General features: G+C 39.7%; 1 protein-coding gene and 1 long non-coding RNA gene across 7 annotated transcripts in view; one reads left to right on the top strand and one right to left on the bottom strand.

The window, feature by feature from the left end:
* The window catches only part of LOC110089645 (mitogen-activated protein kinase 12), a 38,741-nt gene extending 13,552 nt beyond the window's left edge, over positions 1-25,189 (top strand). For 3 of the 6 annotated variants that reach the window (XM_078376761.1, XM_078376760.1, XM_078376758.1), the window contains 11 exons: positions 40-98; positions 3,055-3,166; positions 8,855-8,884; positions 10,309-10,356; positions 11,397-11,531; positions 14,543-14,657; positions 15,524-15,595; positions 16,676-16,755; positions 18,355-18,433; positions 18,839-19,012; positions 23,836-25,189. In XM_078376761.1, the coding sequence (XP_078232887.1) occupies positions 3,065-3,166; positions 8,855-8,884; positions 10,309-10,356; positions 11,397-11,531; positions 14,543-14,657; positions 15,524-15,595; positions 16,676-16,755; positions 18,355-18,433; positions 18,839-19,012; positions 23,836-23,906 (906 nt within the window). In that variant the 5' untranslated portion in view covers positions 40-98; positions 3,055-3,064 and the 3' untranslated portion in view covers positions 23,907-25,189. The remainder of the gene's footprint in view (positions 1-39; positions 99-3,054; positions 3,167-8,854; positions 8,885-10,308; positions 10,357-11,396; positions 11,532-14,542; positions 14,658-15,523; positions 15,596-16,675; positions 16,756-18,354; positions 18,434-18,838; positions 19,013-23,835) is intronic. The other 3 variants (XM_020812860.3, XM_078376759.1, XM_020812861.3) reach the window with 2 other exon arrangements.
* LOC110089647 (uncharacterized) lies at positions 15,461-18,926 on the bottom strand. The gene is made up of 3 exons (XR_002302248.3): positions 18,800-18,926; positions 16,870-17,081; positions 15,461-15,616 (listed from the first exon to the last, which is right to left on the bottom strand). It is a non-coding gene; the product is annotated as an uncharacterized LOC110089647 (long non-coding RNA).
* Positions 25,190-25,743: the final 554 nt, after the last annotated feature.

The raw sequence follows: 25,743 nt of genomic DNA, 5'->3' as shown, positions 1-25,743 counted from the left end.
TGTGCCATTTTTCTTTCTGTTCCCTCCTCTTTTTTATAGGTAATTGGACTACTAGATGTTTTCACACCAGACGTGTCACTGGATAAATTTAATGACTTGTAAGTTTATACCTTTATGAAAACATTTGGGCCCTGTATCATGATTTTATTTCTATCACATGTTCCTTGGGTATGGATTCATTTTTTTCTTTTCTTTGTTTTAATGTTTTCTCCTTAGTATTTGAATCAACGTAATATGTGTGAAAGTAAGATTCTGCTCTCACTTCCTTTGGTATGCATATCTGTGAAGTAGGTTTCCTTGTAAAAAACTAGATCTGTTCTGTGCATTAAAGTGAAACAGATGAGATTTACTTTTTGCATTATTGTGGACTGATATTTGTCATGGGAAGGGTAGTAGTATTTACCATAGGGTTTTTCTCCCTGTAAATTCAGTAAAATAAATTACTGTACGAGATACTTAGATATATTGTAGTCTCAGTCCGGTTGTTAATCCCATTAACATAGTAGACCCATTCAGTGAGATCCTGTTTGGCAGTTGTGCAAATGGCATAACTTTAGAAATGAACTGTGTTAAATTAATAAATCTCCATATGCCTTGTCTTGCACACCAAGATGCCTAGCTCATTATGCAACAAGTAATACCTATGGAGATTTCTTAACATAATGGCAATTTGCTTCCAAACATTATGCCATTTGCGTAACTGCACAACACGATTTCAGCCACTGAATTGTAAGTGTTGACTGAACAAGCCCCATTCATTCAGTGGCTCTGCCCCAGTTAGAACTAACAGTTAGATCTAGCCCTACTTCTTTTAGAAATATATTTTCTCAATGCGTTTTTTAAAGAAACAAAATTTTATAAACATTTCATCCCAGTCAGTGCTTACACTTTTATCAAAAACCACTACTAAACTTGCAGAAGATTTATTCATACATACAAACACATGTTCTTTTTAAAACCAGTATGGCTTTTGACTTTGCGCTGTGCCAATGTTCCTGATATATTTTTTCAGAGTATTGAATGGTGTTTAGACATAGCTTGTTAGACACTGTTTTCATATTCTGTGTTTTAAAAACTCGTTCAGTCTTCCATCACTAAAGAGGGAAAATAGAGTGTTGGCTGATCTGATTTTTAAAAAAGTGGGGTTAAAAGTGGCTGTTCTTGTGACTAAAAGACTAAACTGAAAAAGAGGAAGCATTCTGTTTTGTCTAGCTTAAAAGAGTTCTGTGCCACTTCATTGTAAGAGGAAGTGACCGTATCTCATAGATGCTCCATGAAATGAGGATGGTTAAGACAGAAATTCCATGTTCAGTGTCTGCAAACATCAACATCCAAAGACAGTTGCTGACCATTGTCCTTTGTCGCATATATTCCCTTGGTACTGGAGCCAGAATTTATTACAGTTCAACAGTTTTCCTTGAATGCACTGTTGAATCGTTTCAACAGTTTATGCATCTGTAGAAACAAAGTTATTTTCCTTTTCTTTTCTTTTCTCCTAATTGTAAAATAGCAGTGCATTTGTATGTGGATGATACCTGGTTTTTATCCTATATATGGGTTATTTGCCTTTCTCCTATCAATATGAAATCTAAACATTTTTATTTTAAAACCTATACCCATGACACTCCTTCAGCAAGCTACGCTCGTTAAGTACCCTTATGTTGCTCTGGCAATTAGTGAACAATTTTCATTTATTTTTAAAATATTCATGAGTCTGAGCAAATTAGCAGTAATAAAATCATGCAGAAGAGTGCACAGCCATGTTTTCATTACTGAAGACAGATCAGCCTTCTGAAGATTAAACTTAGTTCCTTCCTTACCCAGGTTATCGATTGAGCAGCTTTGCTTTTTTGCCCTTTGGTTTATATATAGCCTTACGAAATTGAACATGTTTTGCCCTTTTCATTCCTTTCCCATCTATCAAGTCATTTTTACGTGGATGACATTTTTTTCTCATTTAAAGAGCATAGGTTGGAATTTCCATAAAAGCCAAAGCAATTCTTGCATGTTTAGGGTTCAGCGGGATTTAATTGTAATTAAAGACAGTGGGTTTTAATTGTAAGTTAACATATGTAGGAACATGTTGTACATCAGTATGGTATCCAAAAAATAGACATCTGACAAGACATCCAAAAATATCTCTTTAGCTAACTTGTGGCTATAGATCTGAAAATGATTTTTCCATTTCTAATGTGGTTGTTTTGGTTGTTTTGCTTTCATACCCTTCAGGCCTTAGAAATGCTTCTGTTTCTCTCTTCAATGATGAAATAGTTACCAAGGTATCAGCATGGATCCTAAGAACTGCAAAGACCATTCCACTTCTTGCTTTGTCTTCATTAGCGTAGCCTGTAGTGCTTCCCTCAAAAGCCAATCTCAAGGGCTGGGAGCCTGTTTAAAATGGTGTCAATTATGATATGGGAGGAAGTCAACGGAAGCTGCTGCTTTGTGCAAGGTGGAATTGCTTTTGTGCTCATGTAGATACTTCTGAATCCAAGCAGTTTGTTCCTGCCTTTTCATCTAAACAAAGAAGTATTACAAAAATAAAATCCAGCTTTTTTTGCTGTGTATTTAAATTCCTTGTTAAAAAACCCAATTGAAAACAATAAATTCCTGTTCTCTCCATGTCATCCCTTTCCCTCCCATCCATGTTCTATAATAGATCGTTCTGAAACCACTCAACATTTCATTGAATCAATCCGTTTTTTTCCTTCAAAATACAACCATGAACACGTGATAGTATAAAATATTGTCATTTTGATTACATTATTTCCCACTGGTATTTCCTTCCTGGTTCTGGCAGTGTGTTTAGGATTCTTTTCTAAAACAAATGGACTAAGTGTGATGTTCAGTCGAGAAAAAAAAAAGGCTTGCATTAAGCATTTTCAAAATACTGCACCATTAGTAACTGCAACCATTTTTAGTGTTTTTATAATCAGTAAAACAGTTGCCTAAAATGATATTTTGTAATACTAATGTATTATTATTATGATTACTTTTCAGAACACAAATGACATTGTTTTATGTCTGATTTCCCTTGGTTTGTTTGTTTTTTAGTTACCTTGTCATGCCATTTATGGGAACAGACTTGAGTAAAATAATGAAGCATGAGAAACTAACTGAAGACAGGATCCAGTTTCTAGTCTATCAAATATTAAAAGGCTTAAAGGTTAGATCTTTCTGTATTTTGCTGTTTATACCCTCACTTTTTCATAGGATCCAAAACAATTCTGCTTTCTTCCACACAAATTTTCAGTCCTTTCCATTATTTACTTTACCCACAGTATAGAGATAGATCTGCCTCAACATCAGAAAAGATTGCCCTTTTAAACAGAATTTGAAATGACATTTTGAAATGCGTTTGCAAGCCCTGGTTTTGAATAGAGCTTGGAAGAGGTGTTGTTTGTTTTTGATTACAATTTTCATAATCTCCAAGCCAGCATGCCTAGTTTTCCATGCTCACTTTCTAGAGAAATATGGCTAGTTTTCATGTTACTTCTGTATCAGATTCTCTCCAAATCTTATGTTGAAGTATAATTTACTACAACCTACATACTGTACTTAATTTACTCATAAGAAGACAAAGAGTTTGATGGTTTTAATATGTAGAATGGTTACTTGTTTTTCTTCCATTAGTTATTTATAGCATAGATGAAAGCAACATTCTTAAGCATGCAGTTTATTCTATTCAGGTTATTGACTATATTCCCAGATCACAGTAAGCAGTGGATCCTGCTTTATTGAACCATAATGCAGTGAGCAGAATATTGACACATACATCCCATTGCTTACACTGTTTGCATAAGTGTATAAGCAAACTAAGAAGGTGCCACTAAGCCTACTTTGTCTTATATCTGAACATGGGACATGGTTGTCTATTCCCAAGCTGGGGTACACAAGTCAGCTTTGAATGATGTGGATTACAGGTTTTAATTACAAATCCTGACTTGTTTGGGGACAATAAACCATGATTCTAACTTCATATGTAACAGAAGTTCTGCTCAGCAAAAGTTTCCTGATTTGTTTTCCACTTATGGGAAAAGAAAGGTAAAGCAAGAACAGTTGGACTATATGTACCAGCATGCTACTTATGGACAATATGGTTTAGTAGGTCAGGAATCATGGCTTGCTGTGATATGAAACCATTCAATTAAATTGTCCATTGATTTAAATAAGAAATAGATTGCTTTTCAACTCAGTCTGACTTCTGCAAACTTGAAGAATGGAAATTCCTTCTTCCATTTTTTGGATATTTGAATTAAAAACAAAAAGGAAAAAGCTGAGTGGTGCCTGCACACAATCTAAAGGGAAGGCTGGATAATATCTTTGTTGCACCACTAAAATCTCATACACAAAGGCTAGCTTTCAACTTTGCACGAGTCTTCATCAGGCTGGGCATTACAGAACTGAAGAGGGTAGAGGGGAAAAACATAAAGACTGAAATCCTGTGGCATACGTTACTCTGCATAAGGCTGATGTCATCAGCAATCTTTTGGAATAAACCTTTCTGATTTCACCCCTGAAGGTCCTGAGGCTGTCATGAAACATCTTTCATCATCAGGAAGCTCTTGGGGGGGCTGTGGGATAGAAGGGAGAAGTCCTTAATTACCCAAAATTGCTGCTGCCAGTAGAGTCATTCTAGCAATAGGGATTAAAGACACACACACCCCAAGTCTCCAACAGCTTTCCAATAATGAAAGGTGTTCCATAGGAGCCTCAAGGCTTTCTGGAGAGAAATCAGATATATTTTTCTTCCAAAATATCAACATAGCTGATGATGTTAGCTTTATGTGATGTAACTTGCGGCAACAGGCTTTCAGCCAGAAGTTCCAAAATCCATGGCTAGATATACAGGCCAGGTTACTTGTTTCAAGGAAATTCCAAAATAAAGACTGCTGAATCTGCTTGGAGATGGACAGGTTTCAGATTTTGCATCTGGTGATATGGATTAGAATACCCTAAATTTGTTAAACGAACAGTTCCTTTAAATAAAGCGTGTAAGTAGCTAGGACTTCAGATTGCATCTTGACCTAGATTTACTGGCTAAAACAGAGGGGGTTTCTTCTGTAGCAACTGTATTCATTTTTAGGTAATGAGGGCATCTATACATAGAAACAGTTTGAGCAGCTGAATGAAAAGGCCGCATAAGATGAGGTAAACAAAATGCTAGTGTACCAGGCAAATTTCAATATTTAATTCCTTCATATTTTTATTTTTAACACATATTACCTCCCCCGTTAATATTGAAAAGATATCTGCACTTCACTAGTTCAGTGGAAGTGGCAGAAAGAAAGATGAAGAAGAAAATGTATTTTGTCATAGAATTCTGCTAGGTTTATTGAACGGATATTTACTGAGAAGCAAGGAAGTGAAATAAGCTGTACCTACATGATATATGCCTTAATTACATTGAATCCCTTTTGTTCCCCCAGTTCTTTGTGGCGGGTTTGTCATTTCTGAGTCCAAATTTATGGTGTTTTAACACATATTTGTCTTCCATGGCTTCAACTATTTTCCTTTGCTTCTTTTCTTTAAAATGGGCAATTTTGAATCAGTTGTGCAATTTGGGCCATCTGTGGTGAGTTCAGAGGAAGGACAATAATACCTGGTGGGTGGGAATGTTACAGTCTTGCTTCCCCATTGCTCATAGCCTCTCATGAATGTCCACAGTGGCCCATTACCTCAGTGAGAAACGAAAATGCAAAAACGTTACATAACAAGAAGATAAAAGTTCTTCTGGCAGCCTAATTTAAAAATAAAGTGGGTCAGCATCCCATTTTCAGTCATGGTGAGGACTCATACATACACACACACACACACACACACACACACACACCAGCTTTATCCTTTGAATCGTTTTTGACCAAAACAAAATATGTCCTGATTCATCTTGATCCTTTGACTGAAAGGATTGCTTTCCTTTTTTGTAAGACAAACTTGTCACTAACTGTTGAACACTTCTGCAGTAGTCTACTTCTTGCCGAAATTGTTGTGTTTTCCTGTTTCTTTGGTTCAAATGAGGGTGGGCAACATTGGTGGGTCTGGGGGCCAATTTTCATGGCTGAACAGATTGTCATGAATGGCAAAAAAAGTTACAAGAATGAAACTGGAAGTAGTTGGGGGTATACTTCAGATTTTGAAAGGTTGATATTCTTGATGGAAGCGGCTGGGTGTGACCTAATTATGGCTACAAGGATCTATTTCTTGCTGGGGAAGGAGCACATTTCTTCTGGGAATTGTCTGATGAGGCCAGGGTGACATCAGAAACAGCCTTGAGGCCACACTTTGCCCACCAGGGTAGATTTAATGGAGGTGAGCATATTTATCTGGCATCTTCGGTAGGATTTTAAATGTTTACTGGAATGTTCTTCATACCATATGAAGAACATGGTAGCTAGACTGGAAACATGGCACAAACATCCTAAAATAACATACAAGGATGTGATGTTTTCTGTATTTCTACGTATATCAGAGAGAATAGCAGAAAGTCCACAGGGAGGCAGCAAGAGATAGCTTGACCTACCCCTTGCAAACATAATTGTCAACTTGAGAGTCCTTTCTTGTACTGTCTTTAGTTTAATGGGCCTATTTGTCCTCTATCAGAGCAGTGCGACTTGACCGGTACAAACACAGTTTCCACTGTTGATGACTCCCAGATGTTTTCAGTAGAGACTTGCATGTCCATGTCTCACTAAATCAACTTCAGCTCCACATGGATGCTCAGCAAGACCATAATGGAGATGTTATTTCCTTGCCTGCTTCACACAGATTATTACATGCTGGATTTGTTGTCTACTTTGTGTTCAACTTAAACAAACATAGTCTATCTGGAAAAATCAACAGAAGATTATTTACTTTGGGGGACATCTCTGAACCTGAACACTGATCACGCAAACCTGCTTATATTGTCCTTGGTTCACCTTTGTGCTGTTAAGCTATTGTTTTCTTCAATATACAGTGTGTGTGTTCCATTCTGATATTATTTGCCTAAGCTTATCTGCTCACAAGGTCCTTCAATTATACTCAGTTGCTCTTTATCTCAAACGTAGTCTGCAATCTCATGGTGAAAAACAACATGCAGAAGCACAGTACATGAAAAGGGCTGGCTGCATGAAGCAGCTTCAATATATTTGTGTTTCTAAAATACCACTAACGTGTGTGTTTCATTCTAACACTCCCTTTCCCTGCAACTACTGGCAAGAGCCTACAAATGTTAATTTATGGACTAGATTACCCAGCATCCTCAGCCCATTTATGGACATAATTCTGAGAATTAAAGGGGGGAAACCCATATACCGTTCCCATATTTTGTCTCTCAGCATCCCTTTTCAAAGGCAGGAGACCATCCTAAACAATGTTGGATGGAGTGCAGAGGGGCCAAACAGGTGGAAAACCTTCCTTCTGTGAACCTCCTTAGAGTGTGGCTTTATTGGTGAAATGGGCATGCTGCAAGAGGGCTGATTCACATTTCCCTCTCCATTGACCACATGATGCAAAGGGAAATGCAAATCAGTCTGGAGTTTTCCACCTGAAATTGAGTCCCCACCACCACCACCACTGGTGCTTCTTTTAACAAAACAGAAAAGGGAAAAAAAGATTTATTTGCATTGGTTCAGGCATGTGTTCACTTAAACTTAAACACCTTAAGAACAGAGCTTTCAATGGGCATAATTTTCTTTTTTTTAAAGGCTAAGAAGATGAGGGAACCGAAGAAGGAACCCCTTGTTATAGCTTGTCAAGGCAGTTCCTTCTAACCACACCTGCTACAGCATTCCAGTAGAGCTGCAAACAAGGCTTTCTCCTGTCTTGCTTTGTGGACACTTAAATCGAACAGACCCAAATTCCCTGGTGTGACTTGACAGCACATTAATGTGAGTGAATATGCATTTCTCTTGCTGTGTAGTCACTCACACAATTAACTCAATTTTAGTCTCCTCTGGAGGGATGTCTCATGGCTGTTTAAAGGTTATTCCCCCCTCCCCATTTGGGGGCCCAAGTAGTATTTCCTGTTCTAAAACAGAAACAGCTTTCTTCTGGTTTTGAAATATGGGTGGATGTGGCCTACCGAGATCCAGAGGAGCATGTAAATGACTCCTGGACTCTCAGCAGCTCCCTCCCTGCCCCCACCTAGTGGAAGAAGAAGTAAAGACAAAGATTAAAATATATAAATTAATGCTGGTGTGGAAAACTCAAGAGTAATGGCAAGTTCCAGCTCCAACAGGACTCTAATTGGAGTAAAATAAAAACAATAATGCAATTCAAGTTCCCCTGTGCCCTCCGTGACATGTTGGGTTGCTGTACACTGTCCCCCCCCCTCCCCGCCAGGAAATAAATTGCTGCCAGAATTTGAAAGGGGGCTTTTTCATTAGTAAAAAAAAAGAAATGGAGGTTAGGGGACTAGGATGCATCTTTCCATAGACTGGCGAAGCAGATTAAACCTCCAGATCTCTGGAAATTGTTCCACATCCCCATCGTATAAAATGTATTGTTTTGAATATATATTTTATCTGTGTTTAGTCTTTGCAGTAAAAAGAATGTGTGTGAGAGAGAAGGAGGGAGAGAGGGAGGTTAGTTGGAAGTCTGTGGTTTCCTGCATGTGTAAATAAAAGAGAGTATTGGTATGAAGGCATGAGATATAATATTTACAGGAAGAAGTGCTCTGTTTTTCAGAAGACAAGACTTGTGCTTCCTGTTGTCCTCTGAAAGGAAGACTTTGCCTGGTTGCCTCACTAACAATTGTCAAGTCTTCATTTCTAGGTTTAAAATTTATACAATAGCATCATAGATATATACTGTATGATCAATATATTTTCATTATCAAATAAATAAATTGTTGTATTTCTCTATCTCCTCATAGTATATTCATTCCTCAGGAATAATTCATAGGGTAAGTGAAGTATCTCCTTTCAGGTTTTGTTGGTTTACTCTTTTGTGTTGTTTTTGGAAAGAAGCAAACCAAGGGAGCAACTGGTTTAGAACACAGATAGATACCAGGCAGCAGAGATATCTGGTGATCGATGCAGTAACCTTTTACAGTGCACAGGAATGAATAGTTATTGCCTTGATACTGACGATACAATCTGTATTAGTACTGCTAAACTGAAGGATCGTTACATTAATATAATAGGCTATGTGACTGTTTTGAATTCATTTATGGGATATTTTAAAAATGATCTTACCATTGTGTGTTCACACTTAGCTAGAGTAGGAAGAGTAACTGTTTTATTACACAGTTTTAGTAATTATTACCTAGTGCCTAGAGCAGGTGCAAAGAACAGAAAACAAGTAGAGGTGTGGGCTACAGTACATCAGAGCAAGAGCTGCAAACCCTGACATCATCAGTTCTTTGGCCAGGTGAAATGTTTTCATGTGGCACTTTGGCCAAGGATCAGCTGAATTCCGATTCTTCCCACCCCCTGCATACCCCCTCCTGTTCTAGATGATTTCTTTAACCAGAGAGGTACCACATGGTCCAAACAAGTGTTCAACTCTAAGGAGACTGAATATGCTTTATTTAAAATGATCGTGTAGTGAAGTGAAGAACACCTTTTGGGAGTTAATTACCAGCAGGATAGCTCATTGTCCAAGTTGAGGAGGTCTACCTCATCATTCAGTGGCAGGGCACTCTTGATCACAGTTTACCTGTTACTACTAGGAATGCTGTCTTTCTTTGTACTGTATGTGTATGATTTTTTTTAGTTCACTCAGTGAAGATGTCACAACCTTGTACCACAAATTAGAAGGTGCCAACAACATTCAGCCCACCTCCTGCCAGGCCTTACTCTGAGACTAGCACAGCTGATGGCATGAGATGAGGTCTTATCCTTGTCTTCTTTGAGAGTGATAACACCAGCATGTCAGGCCTGTCCTCTTTAGGCCCGGACTTGTATCCAGTATACCTTGCCTTAGCACAACATTGGTGAGGCCTTGGATTACTTTCTGGGATAGCAGAAGATTGGAGTCCATTTTCAAAATTTCATTGCAAAGTCTTCAATTACAGAAATCCACTAGGCAATTTTACAGTACTTACAGTACAAGTTGAGGTTTGAGTTGTCTCAGTTTAAGTTTTAAACATTACTGCTTTTTATTTTTGTTACTATAGGCAGAGGCTTGTATGATCACACAGGCATCCCTCTGTGTTCAGATTTGGGCAACAATTCAATTTAAGTTGCATTCTGGTTACTACTGTTTATTTTTAGCTCCCATTGTCAAGGAATCTGAAACACTGCTTTTTCTCAAAAAAATAAAAAAGCATTTGTACTGTGTATGAAGAATTCCACTTCAGGGTTGTTTTTAATCATGTACTTGTAGGACTTGAAACCTGGAAACCTAGCAGTAAATGAAGACTGTGAACTGAAGGTAAGAAATGTCAATCTGCCTTTTTTAAAAGAAACAGCATAAATGAACCTGCAGTATGAACCTGCAGGCGCTTGAAGAAATGGAAATGGCTGTAAGGGAGATTTGGAAGGATATTAGGTAGAACAAATATAATGTTTGTTCAATTCTTTGGCAGTTTGCTTTCATCTCTGCTGAAATAATGGAATATTTTATCTGCATGTTGACAGACCTTTATCCCACATGGCAGGCCCTACCCCCAGGAAAGGTGAGCCACTGGGGTCAGGCAGCAGGTGCTGGAAGGAGAGGCAACAATTGCAGCCTCCAGGTGGTTTCTCCTGAATTCTCAAGTAAAATGAAAGTGAGAGGACTAATATTGAGTTTTGCTGTTTTTATAATTTAATGGCACTGTTTTTTAAAAAATGTAGTCGGTGGGTGGAATCCCCATTACAGCTGGTATACAGAGGTACCATGTTCCGAATCTCTCCCCCAATCCAATGTTCGAATATATAGTGAATGGTCCCTTTTCGCTTTAATTTCTTTGTTCTTTGCCAAAATGCTGCTTCATGTAAGCACATATATCAAGGGCATCTGCATTTCTTTGAAACAAAGCCATTGTTTCATGGACAAGGCTTCAACTTGGAGAGTTAGTGATGATGTCAGAGACAGAGAGAGGTTGAGATTGTTTTCTTTGCACATCTGTTTGCAAAAAGTGCTTATTTGAGACTGAAGTATCTGTTTCTCCATGGAAATGAGAACAGAATATAGAACATTAGGAGAATGGTTTTTGGATAGCTTGGTTGCCGGTTTTTTCTCACACAACCACTTGAAGCCAGCTGGCAAGGTTAGTGAGCTGAAGCTAGTAAAGTAAGCCTTTCCCATCTTGGGGTGCGGCTACACTGGAGAACTAAATTGGAATGATTCAGCTTTGCTAAGATTTGATTCTCAGCCTGTATTACATCTGACGTTGCAGTGTTCACACAGGGGCTGCAGATTGATTTGGGAGTTCCCTATTCATGCTGGTTGCAATCCAGTGCCTCTGGTTATCCTTTAATGGTTTGCAGCCTAGAGGAGACCCATACCCCAGAGCAAGAGTGAAAGGAGGAGGAGGAAGTGCAGCCAAGAGCCTGCAGCACAGTGAGATTTGGCCTGAGCAGCTGAAAGCCCAACTGAATTGTCTCAGAAATTCTCCAGATGGGGTAGGATTCTTATATGTGCAGCCAGGAAAGAGCCATAGGATGGGTTGGTGGATGCCAGGATGCTGGATGATGGGAAATTTACAATTGTCCCCTGATATGGCTTATGGGACCCAGAGAGGGGGCCAGCATAAATTTACCAGGCATTGTTTGCAGATGAGCGAGGTAGAACGTCCCTGACTTTTAGCCAAGTATCCTCTCTGGGGATTTCCCCTGCTCAAGCTTCAGACCGGTACCTTTCTGAAAACGTTTTCTATAGAAAAAGAAAAATAATGTGGAAGAGATACTTCATAGTCTCAGAATACAGAACAGTGACAGTTTGAACAGTAGTTTTACAAAATACATGATTCACAACTCAGAATGATTTCATTCAAGATCACCCCTTTCCCACCACCCATATAGTTTTAAGGTAGTTTAAGACACCAAAGATCAGTAATTCCAGCATTACTTGAAAGTAAGTACCATATTTTTCTGTTTACACGATGACCAAATGTATAAGATGGACTCTCCCTTTCTTACCCCAAATTAGAAAAAGCAGGGATTTTATTTATTTATTTGTTTGTTTGTTTGTTTGTTTGTTTGTTTGATTGATTGATTTTTACCCCGCCCCTCTAGACAACATCTACTCGATCAAAGGGCTCCCTTTTTGCTAAGCCCCGTCCCTTGGCAAAAGGCAAGGCAAGCGGCTGCCAAAGTGACTGTTGCTTTTCCTTGCCGTTTGAGAAAGCACGGAGCTTAGCAAAAAGGAAGAGAGCAACGACTCCCCTTCCTTTTTGCTAAGCCCTGTGCACTGCGCCCTTGCGTTTTGCGAAGGCACAGAGCTTAGCTAAAAGGAAGGGAGCAACTCCTCCCCTTCCTTTTTGCTAAGCCCCACAAAACAAAGGGAGCAACGCCTCCCCTTCCTTTTTGCTAAGCCCTGTGCCTTAGCAAAAGGCAGCGGTAAAGAGCTGCCTTCCATGTATAAAATGACCTCAATTTTTTCTCAAATTATTTAAGGAAAAAGTGTCATTTTATACACGGAAAAATACGGTAAAAGGAGTGAGTGATGGGCAGTAGGAAGGGAGTTATCCCATATGAAATAATTCTGAGTTGTAAATTATGATGTATTCTCCAGAATTACTGTTCAGACTACTGTTGTTCTATATTCTGGACTGACATCATCACCCTTCCATAGGTATGGTTATGCCAACAGGAATCCAGCCATTAATTTCCATTTGCCTTTAAACAAACTGGATTTCAAAGACATTCAGTGGTTGATAGTGTAAGGCTGGTTTTGAGTTTCTTCAGTATTTCTCTGCAACCTGAAACATTATTAAATTAAGGGAGGAAAGCCACAATATATATGAGAGAAGATAATTTTTTTTTGCAAATACAGTATAAGGAACTACAAGAACATATTCCAGTCTAATCTCATGCATCCACAATGCTGATTTGATAAGAAAAAGACATGCGCATTTATTTAGCAATTCCCTTGATTAGCTGAGATACATTTTTTCTATGAATAAGATCTTCAGTGTATCTACAGTGGTGCCTCGCTTAGCGACGTTAATTCGTTCCGCAAAAATCGCTGCAGAACAAAAATGTCGCTATGCGATATTAAAAAACCCATAGAAACACATTGAAACCCCCTTCAGTGCGTTCCTATGGGCTTAAAACTCACCATTGAGCGAAGATCCTCCATAGTGCCGCCATTTTCGGTGCCTCTAAAGCGAGGAATCCGTCCATAAACACAGCGGGTGGCCATGTTTTTTTCCTGGCGGCCATTTTGAAACTGCCGATCAGCTGTGCGAAAATGGGGGCTTTGCGATGATCACTTCCCTGCGATCATCGCAAAGCGAAAATACCCCATAGAGAACATCGCAAAGCGATCGCTTTTGCAATCGCAAAAACAGCGTCGCTAAGCAATTTCGTCGCTAAATGGACGAAAATCCATGCTAAGCGAGGCATCACTGTATTTCTGTCAAATCAAGGCACTTTAAAAACACTTTAAAAACTACTGTATGTCCTTGCTGTAGGCAGGGTTAGGATTTCTTCGGTAATACACCCAACTCTTCTTCTGATACTAATAAATTTGATATAAGAGATTTTCAAGTGAAAATGAATGGCCTCATAATTCACAACTCAGAATTATTTCATATCTGATAACCCCCTTCCTACTGCCCATTAAATATTACTGATCCTGGGATTTGTCAGAATTATTGAGATATTTCCTGTTATCGCTTTCCAGTTAGATCTGTGCATTTTTCCCAATGTCTGAAATAGATCTTCGTGATGGAACCATACCTTTCTAACATCCAAAACATACTGATTGGAATTTTACTGTTGTTTTTGTAAGGGTTGCATACCTTTCCATGACTGATTGATGGGGTGTGCACATCTCAGGTCCGCTGTTGGGCATGTGCGTAGGCAAGTGAATGAGACATGCCCTCACAGCAGTCCACACCAATAAGTGGACAAACCCTTATTTCTGGTATCATAAAATTAAGTCAAATGAGCCTTGAGAATTATCAGCAGAAAGTGATATTACTTCTCATGGCATTAGTTTCTCCTTCATAAATTCTAAAGGCTGGTCTCTGGCTTTGAAAACAGATGCTTGGGGAGAACCCTGGCACAATTTAATCTTGAAACTTTCATTGATAAGGAGCAGGAGATTGTGGGACAAGTAATTTTTGATCATAATATAGCACAGCAGATACGTTGCACTACCAATGTTAGAATGGGAGCATGAGAAAGTCAGAACTAATATTTACATGCTAGTTCTAACATGATTTTCTAAGACAATAACAGAATATTAGTACAATTTGTTCTCTTCATTGCTGTTTTCAAAGGGATGAATCCAGATTTAGTCAAATATAGAACAGACCCATTGAAGTCAAAGACATGTATGTGATTCATGACCAACTTAAGCCCATTTGATTTCAGTAAGTGTTTTCTATATGCGAGCAAATCTGGATCAAAGTTTATGGCTAATCTGGACTTGTGAATATAATGTATATTTGGTTCCTCTGTAACAGATTCTGGATTTTGGCCTAGCTAGGCATACAGATAGCGAGATGACTGGCTATGTGGTTACCAGGTGGTACAGAGCCCCAGAGGTTATACTAAATTGGATGCATTATACACAAACAGGTACTTTTTGTGTTTCACATTAAAATTAATACTGGTTTTCCCCAATTAGATTAAGAAATTGACTATAGATTAAGAAACCATAGTTTAATTGCTTTAAGTATAGTATATGCAAGTGAGATCACTGCAAAAAGCTACCCTCTGGTTAAATTGGTTTCTTGGCACACCAACCAAAGAAGAATACTTTGTCACTTTGTATTGTGTTTTGAGCCAAAAAGAGGGTAGCTGTCAGCAGTTTACTCCCATTCAGGCTTTCTGCAAAGAAACTTCTGCCACCTAGGCCTCATGCCCTTCCCTCAGGAGTTCCAATATGTCTTCAATTAGTCTTGGATTTCAAGTCTTTGTCATATGGTGAGCAAGCTCTTTTGGGATCAGCTTGCCTTCACATTGTGTCAGTGAACTTCATTAACTTCCTAAATCTGTTTTCCGCAGTCTACACCTTTCCACATACAGTATGTTGGCTTATAGCTTTCCATTATCCCCAGTCATCCTTCTCAGTTGTTGCTGCACATATTCAGAGAATAGGTTGGGAAAGGCTGAACCATATGCACAACCCTGTACTCCTTAAAGAAAAGGTGGGGCACAAATGTAATCAATGAAGACTGTTGACCCTGTGGAAATCCCCAACTAAGGCTCACAGTCTTCATTCCTTGAAGGATGCCAGCTCCAGAAAGTAGCAAAGAAAAAAGACGTGTAGTCTTGTAAACCTTCTGAAAATCAGGTGCTGGGGTTGTTCTTCCTGCAGAAACCAAAGAAACAAACAATACTTAGACTTAGTATTTCTACTTGCTCTTTGAAGATTCTAGTTTTTATTTTTTAATTTAGGGGCTTCACACAGCAATTGAATGTAACATTTTTACACATTTCAGTTGATATCTGGTCAGTAGGCTGTATAATGGCTGAGATGATAACAGGAAGGCCACTCTTCAAAGGCAATGATCGTATCCTTTCATGATGAATACCTGGCATTAAATAAGTACATAAGAATTCAGAACCAAAATAAGCGAGTTCAAAAGTACTTACCAAGCCAGTAATTATCTGTTTTTAGCTGCTTGATAATACATATGTCATTTGATGCTACTTACTGGAAACATAATTCCATTTTAAGCTTTGTGATCGTGCTGAAATTTTCCTGGCAGAAAACTGAGTTGTTAATTACATCTGTTTTGCATGATTAATTGCAGACAGAGATCTATATTATTCGGTCATGACATTTGGCTTGTAAGGCTAGCTTTTACTTTATCTTATGTTCTCTGGTTCCACCAGAGTTTAACTTCCTATCTGTTTCTCCCTTGGTTATGAGCCTTTCCAGAAGTTCAGCAAGTATTACTGATAGCCAGTGTTGAGCAAAGGCCAAGGACGCGTGTAAGTCCTCAAAACCTTGAAGCAAGTAATTACAGCTAGTTCTATGGGAAAAATTGAAAAATTATCTCAATCTTGAATATTACATTTTGTGTAAACTTGTAGTCACCTTTACTAAAGCACATCAGACCAAAGGCTGCATAGAAATAAAATGGAAATGATCTGCCAGTGAATGTTCCTAGAAGTATTCCTATCTTCCCATTAAAAAGCAAAAGCAAGGTGTGCCGCTTATATACCGCCCCATAGAACTTCAAGCACTCTCTGGTCGGTTTACAAGTTAATTACACATTGCCCCCACCCCCAGCAAGCTGGGCACTCATTTTACCGACCTCGGAAAGATAGAAGGCTGACTCAGCCTTGAGCCAGCTACCTGGGAATGAACCCCAGGTTGTGAGCAGTTTTGGCTGCAGTACAGCAGTTTAACCACTGCGCCACAAGGCTCCATTACTGCCTGATTACTGTAAGATTTTTCTTACCCAACTGTGGTGGTCGTGAAGATGTATGGTCCCTAGTGTATGTAGAGTCAGTTCATATAGAACTCTTCTCTTTTTACACTTTAGTGGTACATTCCACTTCTAAAGGCAACTGATTAGATTAGTTACTAGCATGATTTCTTTGTGATACACTGACTAAGGATTTGATTCCTGACTGGCATTCAGATCTGGACCAGCTGACAGAAATTATGAAAGTTACAGGCACACCAACTCAAGATTTTGTTCAGAAACTACAAAGCCAAGATGTAAGTAGGTAATTTTAAGATCCGGGCTAGGTTTTCAGAAGTATCATTGAATATTGGGTCCCTTACGGGAGGAAAGGTGGCAGATAAAATGAGTGAATAATAAATAATACCGACCTTCCTCCATTTCAGATGGTGGGGGCTGCAAATGTGCAGGTTATGTGTTGTATTTAAACAAACCACAAACTCACTTCCTGAAGTGTGAAAAAAATAGCAAATCCAGGAAATCCTAAATGCTTCCTCCCAATCTTGTAGCTTTTAACACACAGTGGGTTTTCTTGAAACATGAGAAATGTTCAGACATGGAATAAACTCTTGATGCTTGAAGTCTGTCAAAATCCAAAGGAGTATTTGTGATACAATGTGTGATATTTCTGAACATTTACACCATTTACACAACTGCTGTTTAGCACTTTAAAGCAGGTCTAAGGAACTTGTGGCCTTTCAAATGTTTCTGGATTGCAGCTCTCTTAATCCCAGGCCATAATAAGATGGGATTGATAAGTATTGAACTATGGGTATAACATCTGCCCCACCCTTTATATCCATTTATGGTGGTCCAGTCCAGAATAACCTGGCCATAGGAATCAATTGTATTCTTTTTCAAATACTAGCCCAATAATGCAGATTTCAGCACAAAGATATAATTGCTTGAATCCAGTAGGAAATCGCAACTATAGCAGACCTTTTGAATCTCTGGGGATTTGATAAACTGGCTACTCTGTGAGTTTCATTGATTCATTAGGTATACTCTAGTTGTGACTTCCTGTTGGATTTCAGCCAACATGGTGACTTCTGAAAGTAATGACATTCAAAACTTGAGTTTCAGAACACATGTTTTCCATGAAAAATTGTTTTGTTGCAGTTTGGACACAGGGCCCTCATTTGGTTTAACAGAACAACGCCCATTTTTTTCAACTTCAAAAATTCTGTAAAACTGTAAAATATGTCAGTGTCCAAAACTGATCCATATGTAATATTTTCACCTTTCATTATTACCGTATTTTTTGCTCCATTAGACACACTTTCCCCCCCAAAAAAGTGAGGGGGAGCCTGTGCGTCTTATGGAGCAAAGGCTGCTATTTTGCCCCCGCTGGCCCCGTGGGGGGAGCATCGCAAGGGTCTGAGTGAGCCTTCTGTTCACATTATGCTTATGGAACTGTACCATATATTTATCTGCTACATGTGCATTGGTGGTTCCCAATCTTGGGTAACCCATGTGTTCTTGGACTGAAAAGAGTTTCTGGGAGTTGCAGTCCAAGAATACCTGGGTTACCCAAGGTTGAGAATCACTGATGTACAATATTGTTTTCTTCAGCCATCCCATTTTATTAGAGTGATAGTGACCACTTAATGGTAATCACCAGAACAGAATTTGAAGTCAGTGAATTCTGAGACTAAATAATCCTGATCAAAAGATCAAAACAAAATAACACATTTAAGAAAGCTCACGCTATTATAAATCCTTTTGTTTTGAAGTTGTCACCTAGTCAGGGATTTTGTTGCAACAAACTAATAGGCCAACTCCTGTGGAAAGGACTAAAATAAATAAATGAAGTTGTTTCGTACTGTAAACACACTTTTCTTTGGGTTTCTTTCAAGGCCAAAAATTATATCAAAAGCCTTCCAAAAGTGCAGAAAAAAGACTTTGCTGCCATCTTGAAGCATGCAAATCCATTAGGTAAGTAAATATATATATATGAGTATCACAAAATGCAAAATTGTATGTAGCATGGACACTTAATAATTAGGATAATTGATGTTGGGTACATTATACGCCCTTGTTACAAGCTTTTGTGAAGTTTGAACATTTCACTATTCTCTTTGAACATTTCACTATATAATGTTTGTTCCTATTTTAAAAAATAAGCGTTGCAATTTGTTTGATTTTTGTGGTCCAGTAAAAGGTATCACACAGTCTTGCATTTATGTACATTCCCACAGATTCATTGGGCCTACTCTGGTGCAATTTACTATCCTAAGCAAAATAATTTGGGACACTGTCTTATAAGTCTAGAATTATGGAAATTGTAATTAAAAGCATTACATTTTTGTGTGTGAATGTCTCTTCTCTCCATTGAGCCAGCATTGAGCCTTTTAGAGAAGATGCTGGTGTTAGATGCTGAGAAGCGAGTAACAGCTGCAGAAGCTTTGGCACATCCTTATTTTGAGGCCATTCATGATCCTGAAGAAGAAAATGAAGCAGAAAAATATGATGACTCATTTGACAACATGGATCTTCCTCTGGAGGAATGGAAACGTATGTTTGATGACAATACTTTAAAAGAAAACCTTCAGGGAAAAGAGTGACAATATAGAAAAGTGCAATTTTGCACACAGTCATGCATACAGGCATTTTTAAATATTTAACTGAAGAAGAGCTAAAAATTCTGTCGAGTTTAGAAAACTGCACAATTCTATGGTCCCTATATTCTTCCCTCCCTCTGCTGCCCTTCCAGCTTTCCAGTTTTTTTCCCTTCCATATTGCTTACCTTTTCCTGCAACCCAACCTAGACCAGTTTATCTAAGCCAGGATTGACACATCAGGACATTGCCACTAACATACCGTATTTTTCACTCCATAAGACGCACCTCAGCATAAGATGCAGCTAATTTTTAGAGGAGGAAAACAGGGAAAAATATTCTGAACCAAATAGTGTAATAAAGTTGTATGGTATCTCTCTAGCCAGAGTGGTCCCACGTGACAAGGTCTATTACTTTATATAATACATTTTGAATTATGTTCACCATTAGGGGAGTGAAGTAGACACCCCAAGGTGCAATACATCAGTGTAAAGTATCAAAAATGCAGGTTTAAGATACCATTAGAGTGGGTTGCTTTGAATAGTATGACAAATCTCAAAAGAACTAAAAGCCTTTCACTCAGTGAGCAACTGAAACAAATCCTACTTTTCACCAACAATGCCTCATGTGCCCCTCAATGTCACCAGTCAGCAATCCAGCCAGGAATTCCTCTGTATTATGTTATTTACAGTACCTGGATGAGTCTTCTTCCTTCCTCTGTGGTGCTCTCCTCCCTCCCTCCCTCCCTCCCCCTCTCTCTCTCTCTCTCTCTCTCTCTCTGCTTCCCCCAGCATCTGGCTGGTCATGTGATTCGGCTGTCCAGGAAGCAGCGCTGGTCCTACAGGGCTGCTACAGATGCCCTGTAGTATCAGTGCTACTAATGTGTACAGTACTGGGGGGTCTGTTAAGCCACCATCATTTTGCCTAGTCCCAGAAAGCTTGAGGCAGCGTCCTTCCAGATCAGCGTTGTAAAAAAGGTCTGACAATTATCAGACTGACTACTAGAGGGAACCAAACACAATGTATTTTCTTCATAAGATGCACACACTTTTCACCTCACTTTTTTTTAATGGAAAAGTGCGTCTTATGGAGCAAAAATACAGTAACTGTTTCTGTCATTGCAAGTGGGAACAACGTAATTCACCCACTCACCCCCCCACTGCAGCACCATCTTCAGTGCCTGCTCAGGTATGGGCTGGGAAGCTTGATAGGCAGTTTTGGATTGATGCAGAGCCCTGCTACAAGCTCAGGTCACCCTATGGAATAGGGAGATGACCCGGGCAGTTGACACGATTGCGCCTAAGCGTCCTCTCCCTGCTCGCCGAGCCCAGACAGCTCCTTGGTATACTTCTGAACTGCGGGCGATGAAGCGAGAGGGGAGACGGCTGGAGCGCAGGTGGAGGAAATCCCGCTGGGAGTCCGATCGAACACGACTTAGAGCCCATTATCGGGCCTATTTCGTGGCAATACGGCTGGCGAAACGGCAATATTTCTCCAGCCGTATTGCTTCCTCAGAATGTCGTCCAGCAGAGCTGTTTCGGGTGGTCCGGGATCTTCTTCAACCGGGAAATCCGGTGGAGGTCCCGGACTGCTCATCAGCTCGCTGTGATGAGTTTGCTATACATTTTGAGGGAAAAATCGCTCAGATTCGCAGTGGGTTGGACTCCACAGTTACTGCAGAATCAGAGGATGTGTCCAGTGCGCCGTGCTTAGGTCCAGTATTAATGGATGAGTTTCAATTGTTGAGACCTGATGATGTGGACAGGGTGCTTGGATCTGTCCGTTCTACCACCTTGCCCATCCTGGCTAATTGGAAGATCAGCCAGGGGGGTTCGCACCTGGGTCCAGGAGGCCGTGAATGCCTCTCTGAGAGAGGGAGTGCTCCCTACCGCCTTGAAAGAGGCGGTGATTCGACCACTCCTTAAAAAGCCTAACCTGGACCCAAGGCTGGTGGTCAACTACCGACCAGTGGCGAACCTCCCTTATTTGGGCAAGGTGTTGGAGCGGGTTGTGGCCGGGCAACTCCAGGCGCTGCTGGATGAAACGGATTTTCTGGATCCATTTCAATCGGGTTTCAGGCCGGGTTTTGGTACAGAGACTGCCTTGGTCGCCCTGTACAATGACCTTTGCCGGGAGAGAGACAGGGGGAGTGTGACCCTGTTGATACTCCTGGACCTCTCAGCGGCTTTCGACACCATCGACCATGGTGTCCTTCTGGATAGGCTGGCTGGGTTGGGAGTTGGGGGCACTGTTTTACAGTGGTTCCGCTCCTTCCTGGCTGACCGTGTCCAGAGGGTGGTGCTGGGGGACAGTTGCTCTGCCCCATGGCAGTTATGTCATGGGGTTCCTCAGGGCTCAATACTGTCCCCCATGCTGTTCAACATCTACATGAAACCGCTGGGAGAGGTCATCAGGAGGTTTGGGCTGAGGAGTCAGCAATATGCTGACGATACTCAGCTCTACCTCTCGTTTTCCACCAATCCAGGTGAGGCAGTTTCTGTGCTGAACTCGTGTCTGGACCTGATAATGGACTGGATGAGGGTTAATAAATTGAAACTCAATCCAGACAAGACGGAAGTGCTGTTAGTGGGTGCTTCGCCGGACAGGCTGGAGGGCCATTTCCCCGCCCTGAATGGGGTTACACTCCCCCTAAGGGACAGGGTCCGCAGCTTGGGGGTGCTCCTGGACCCCAGTCTAACACTGGAAGCCCAGGTGGACTCGGTGGCCAGGGGCGCCTTCCTTCAGCTGCGGAAATTATACCAGCTACGGCCCTACCTGGACGAGCGGAGTCTCATGACAGTCACACATGCACTGGTAACATCCCGCATAGATTACTGCAATGCGCTTTACGTGGGGCTGCCTTTGAAGACGGTCCGGCGATTGCAACTGGTCCAGAATCGAACTGCGCAGCTGGTGAGTGGTGCAGCTGCCACGGAACATATCAAGCCGATTCTGTATCAGTTACATTGGCTACCAGTTGCTGCCCGGGCCCAATTCAAAGTGCTTGTTTTGACATATAAAGCCCTAAACGGCTTGGGCCCTGGATACCTGAAGGACCGCCTCCTTCCATATGAACCTACCCGGCAGTTAAGATCTAGCCAGGGGGCCCTTTTGAAAGAGCCGTCCCTTAAGGAGGTAAGAGGGACGGCTTGTAGACAAAGGGCCTTTTCGGCAGCTGCCCCCAGACTATGGAATGCCCTCCCGACTGAGATTCGTCTGGCGCCGACGCTGATGACATTTCGGCGCCAGGTCAAAACCTTCCTGTTCCAGAAGGCTTTTAATTGAAATTATATTAGCTGTGGGTCTGATGGCAATTTTAATTGTATTTTAATTGTATTTTAATTATTTTATCTTTTGCTATATTGAATTTTAATTATTGTAAGCCGCCCAGAGACCTCTGGGTAGTTTGGGCGGCATATAAATTGAATAAATAAATAAAATAAATAAAATAAATAAATAAATAAGAAAAGGATGAAAGTTCTGTTGTGTTAAGGTCTGGCATCAGTGTGATGTTGACCGTTGTCTTCACCAACTGATCATAGATTTTAAGCAGAGGGATTTCCTAGAGTGGTGCGCAAGTTTATTTTAAGCAAATATATCTGGGAACAAGACTGAGCCAGAAAAGTTAAGAGAATGTCAATATGAGTTATTTCTTTGCAGTGACTGATAAAGACTTCTTTACTGAAAGGAGACATTGGAATGCTACATAAGCTTGGAAGGAAGGCAGTAGGATCAGAAACCACATTGGTTCACAAAATGAGAGTATAACTACTCTTTTCCTGCCTCGGCTGCTGTAATCAGGCTAACTTTGGAAATTAAAATGCAAGAGAAACATTCTGAGGGATTTTGAACTTCCATTTATGCCCTTTATGGCAGTTATCACTGCCTTTCCTTGTGCAAACAGCAAAAAAAAATTCCCAGTAAAGGTACAGCAGATTCCTTGATGGATAACACAATTCAATTACAATTCACACAGATTTCTAAAGGCAGTTTGTGAATAGAAAGGGAAGAGCCATATTCTGAAATTCTGGGGAGAGGCACCCTCCCTATTTAGACCATGAGTTGCCCCTGTAGACTTTCCTAATGAAGCCATAGAATGGGATGGGATATGACTTCACCTGTTTTCTTCTAAACATTGTTCTTCTTAGTTCTTTATCCAAAGCAAGGAGTCCCTTGAATTGCTGAGGAAGTTCCTCTATGTTTGGACATAATCCAAAGTTGCTACAAGTGTTTTTGAGTTGTAGTCATTGTTATCTGAAATCAGTAACCCTGGGTTACATGCACATGAAAATCCCATGGAGTTTTATACAGCCACACAAATATCTCTAGGACTACTAAGTTTTCAATTGCTGAAAGTTCCTTTAAAGACAATTTGATGCACAAATGACTGTGTTTACCTCCATGCGATGAAAGAAAAAAATAACTGCTCATTATTCTGCATGTCAAACAGAAGTATAAAGCACCAGGGTAGATCTAGCTATATTTGGTCAGTTATTTGGCAACTCTTTCAAATCTGTCTTTGTTACAAATATTTTTAATCATTTATGTAATGTCATATTATTTATATAGTAATTATAGTTAAATTTAACATTATTGTTTACTTATAACAGAAAATTCAATAATAACTTTAATTGCTGGTTCTGAGGCTCCAAACTATGGGGAGCAGTTTTTGTTCATGATAGTTCATTCTTGCATTGTTTAAATATCTTTTTATGAAAATCACAGTTTCACACAGTAGAAAAGCAATACTTTTCTTTTGTTTCTTTTGAACTTCCCCAGGTATCACATACAAAGAAGTGATAAACTTCCAGCCTCCACAGTTGCCAGAGTCAAAGGAAACAGCAGTATAACCACAAGTACCATTTTTTTTCTCAGACACCAAGCGAAGGAAGGAGTGTGTACATTTTTAAAAAACATAATTTAATGTACAAACTTTTTATAAATAAACTGGATGTAATCTGTTTTGACATTTTCTTCTAATAGATATTTGCCTTTTTTGTTTTAGAATGGAAGCCAGTGCCTTAATTAGCAGCATATGATGTGTTACTATTTATATCAAAAATGCCCACACTTTCCTTGATAGATGTCCATATGGGTATCTGAATCTGTTTATAACACATATGCTCAGCCCCAGCTCTTGATGTATCTGCACCTAGAAAAAAATCATGGGAAGGTACCAGGAAAGGTTCAAAGTTGCTTGTGTGCATAAAATAATGATCATGTGAGGTGGCCTTACTTCCTCAACCAGTTCTTAAAATGAGGTGATTTTAAACTTCTGTTATGTCCTCATTAACAACATTTAGTAGAGAAAATTGCAATTGAAAGAGCAACTCAGTGCACTTCATTCTAACAGAAAGTGCCAACAGCCTATCTTAGATAAATATGAGGCAAGGGAATAAAGTCAAAGAAGTATCATATTTCTCTTAGGGTTCTCATCTTCAAAGGAGAGCAGGGAGGGAAGTGTGTTAAAAGACACAGCTATAGACACTTAAAATCCAAGATCACCTAATGAGTCAGATCATCAACATAGGCTGACTAGCAGCAGGTTTCCAAATATTTTAGCCTGATATCATCACATCATCTTAGGACTGCAGAACTGAAAGAGACCCTATGGATCATCCAAGTCCAGCCCTTGTCAAGGAATCGAATACCCAACCTCTAGCTCTGCAGCCAGAGACCTAAACCACTGAGCTACGTATCCAGTATTTTTGTAGACTTCAAATCAAATAGCTGGTTATGCCAATTACATTCATGCAAAGCATGTACATAGGAACTTGCTTAGGTTGAGCCATGCCATGCCCTTGCTCCGTCTCTTGTTTTGTCTATTTGTCATCCAGTATTGTCAATTCTTGACTGGCAGCAGGATTTCAAAGCAGGGTTCTTTCCTAGCCCATGTTGAGATCCCTGATGTTCTCTTGATGACCTCTCAACCAATTACTGACGAAGCCAACTCTGCTGAACCTGAGACTGGGTATCCTCGGGGTGGCATAATGATGATTCTGCCACTGAGTTGTGCTGCCAATGGGCTGCACTGATTTGTCGCCTTTTTGTTGCTTTCATTTTGTATATTCATTTTTGTTTGATTATTTGTTCGTGTTTGTGCTAGATATGGAGAATAAAACTTGCAAAGGTTTTTCAGTATGAAAGAGGTCTCATTTAAAACGTGTTTTCAAGGGCTGAAAGAGGAAGATATGGGGGAAGACAGAGAGATTATTCAAATAATAAAATCCTGTGGTGAAAATTAACACATTGTAAGATTCTGTTGCTTATTGAAGGAAGTTGTGCAGTATGTACTCTTTGTTTGTCAGTTTAATGGATCTTGGAAACTCAGAAATAAGCACTTTGCTTTTAAAGCAAAATGTAAATATAATCACATTATATTGTAAATGTATTATACAAATAAATCCTTTCATAGTATCTTTTTAAAAAATCTATACCAGATCCCAAAGATAATGGTTGACACATTCTCATTTTTTCCTTGTTGAATCTATCTTTAAAATGAACTAAAAACCATGTGTAAACCATTTTGTTAATATACGGTGAAATAGCTAAAAGAGAAGTCTATAACACACTCTTCCTGTTTTTGAAATGTACTTCACTCTAACCATTACCTTATGGAAAAAGGATTTGCATTTAAAAACTAACAATGCATGGGCCAAGTCATCTCAAGATTTTGCAATTAGCCCT

Source organism: Pogona vitticeps, chromosome 5 (genome assembly GCF_051106095.1).
Source record: "Pogona vitticeps strain Pit_001003342236 chromosome 5, PviZW2.1, whole genome shotgun sequence".
In the NCBI taxonomy this organism is placed as follows: domain Eukaryota; kingdom Metazoa; phylum Chordata; class Lepidosauria; order Squamata; family Agamidae; genus Pogona; species Pogona vitticeps.
This window is presented reverse-complemented; position numbering and strand designations above follow the sequence as displayed.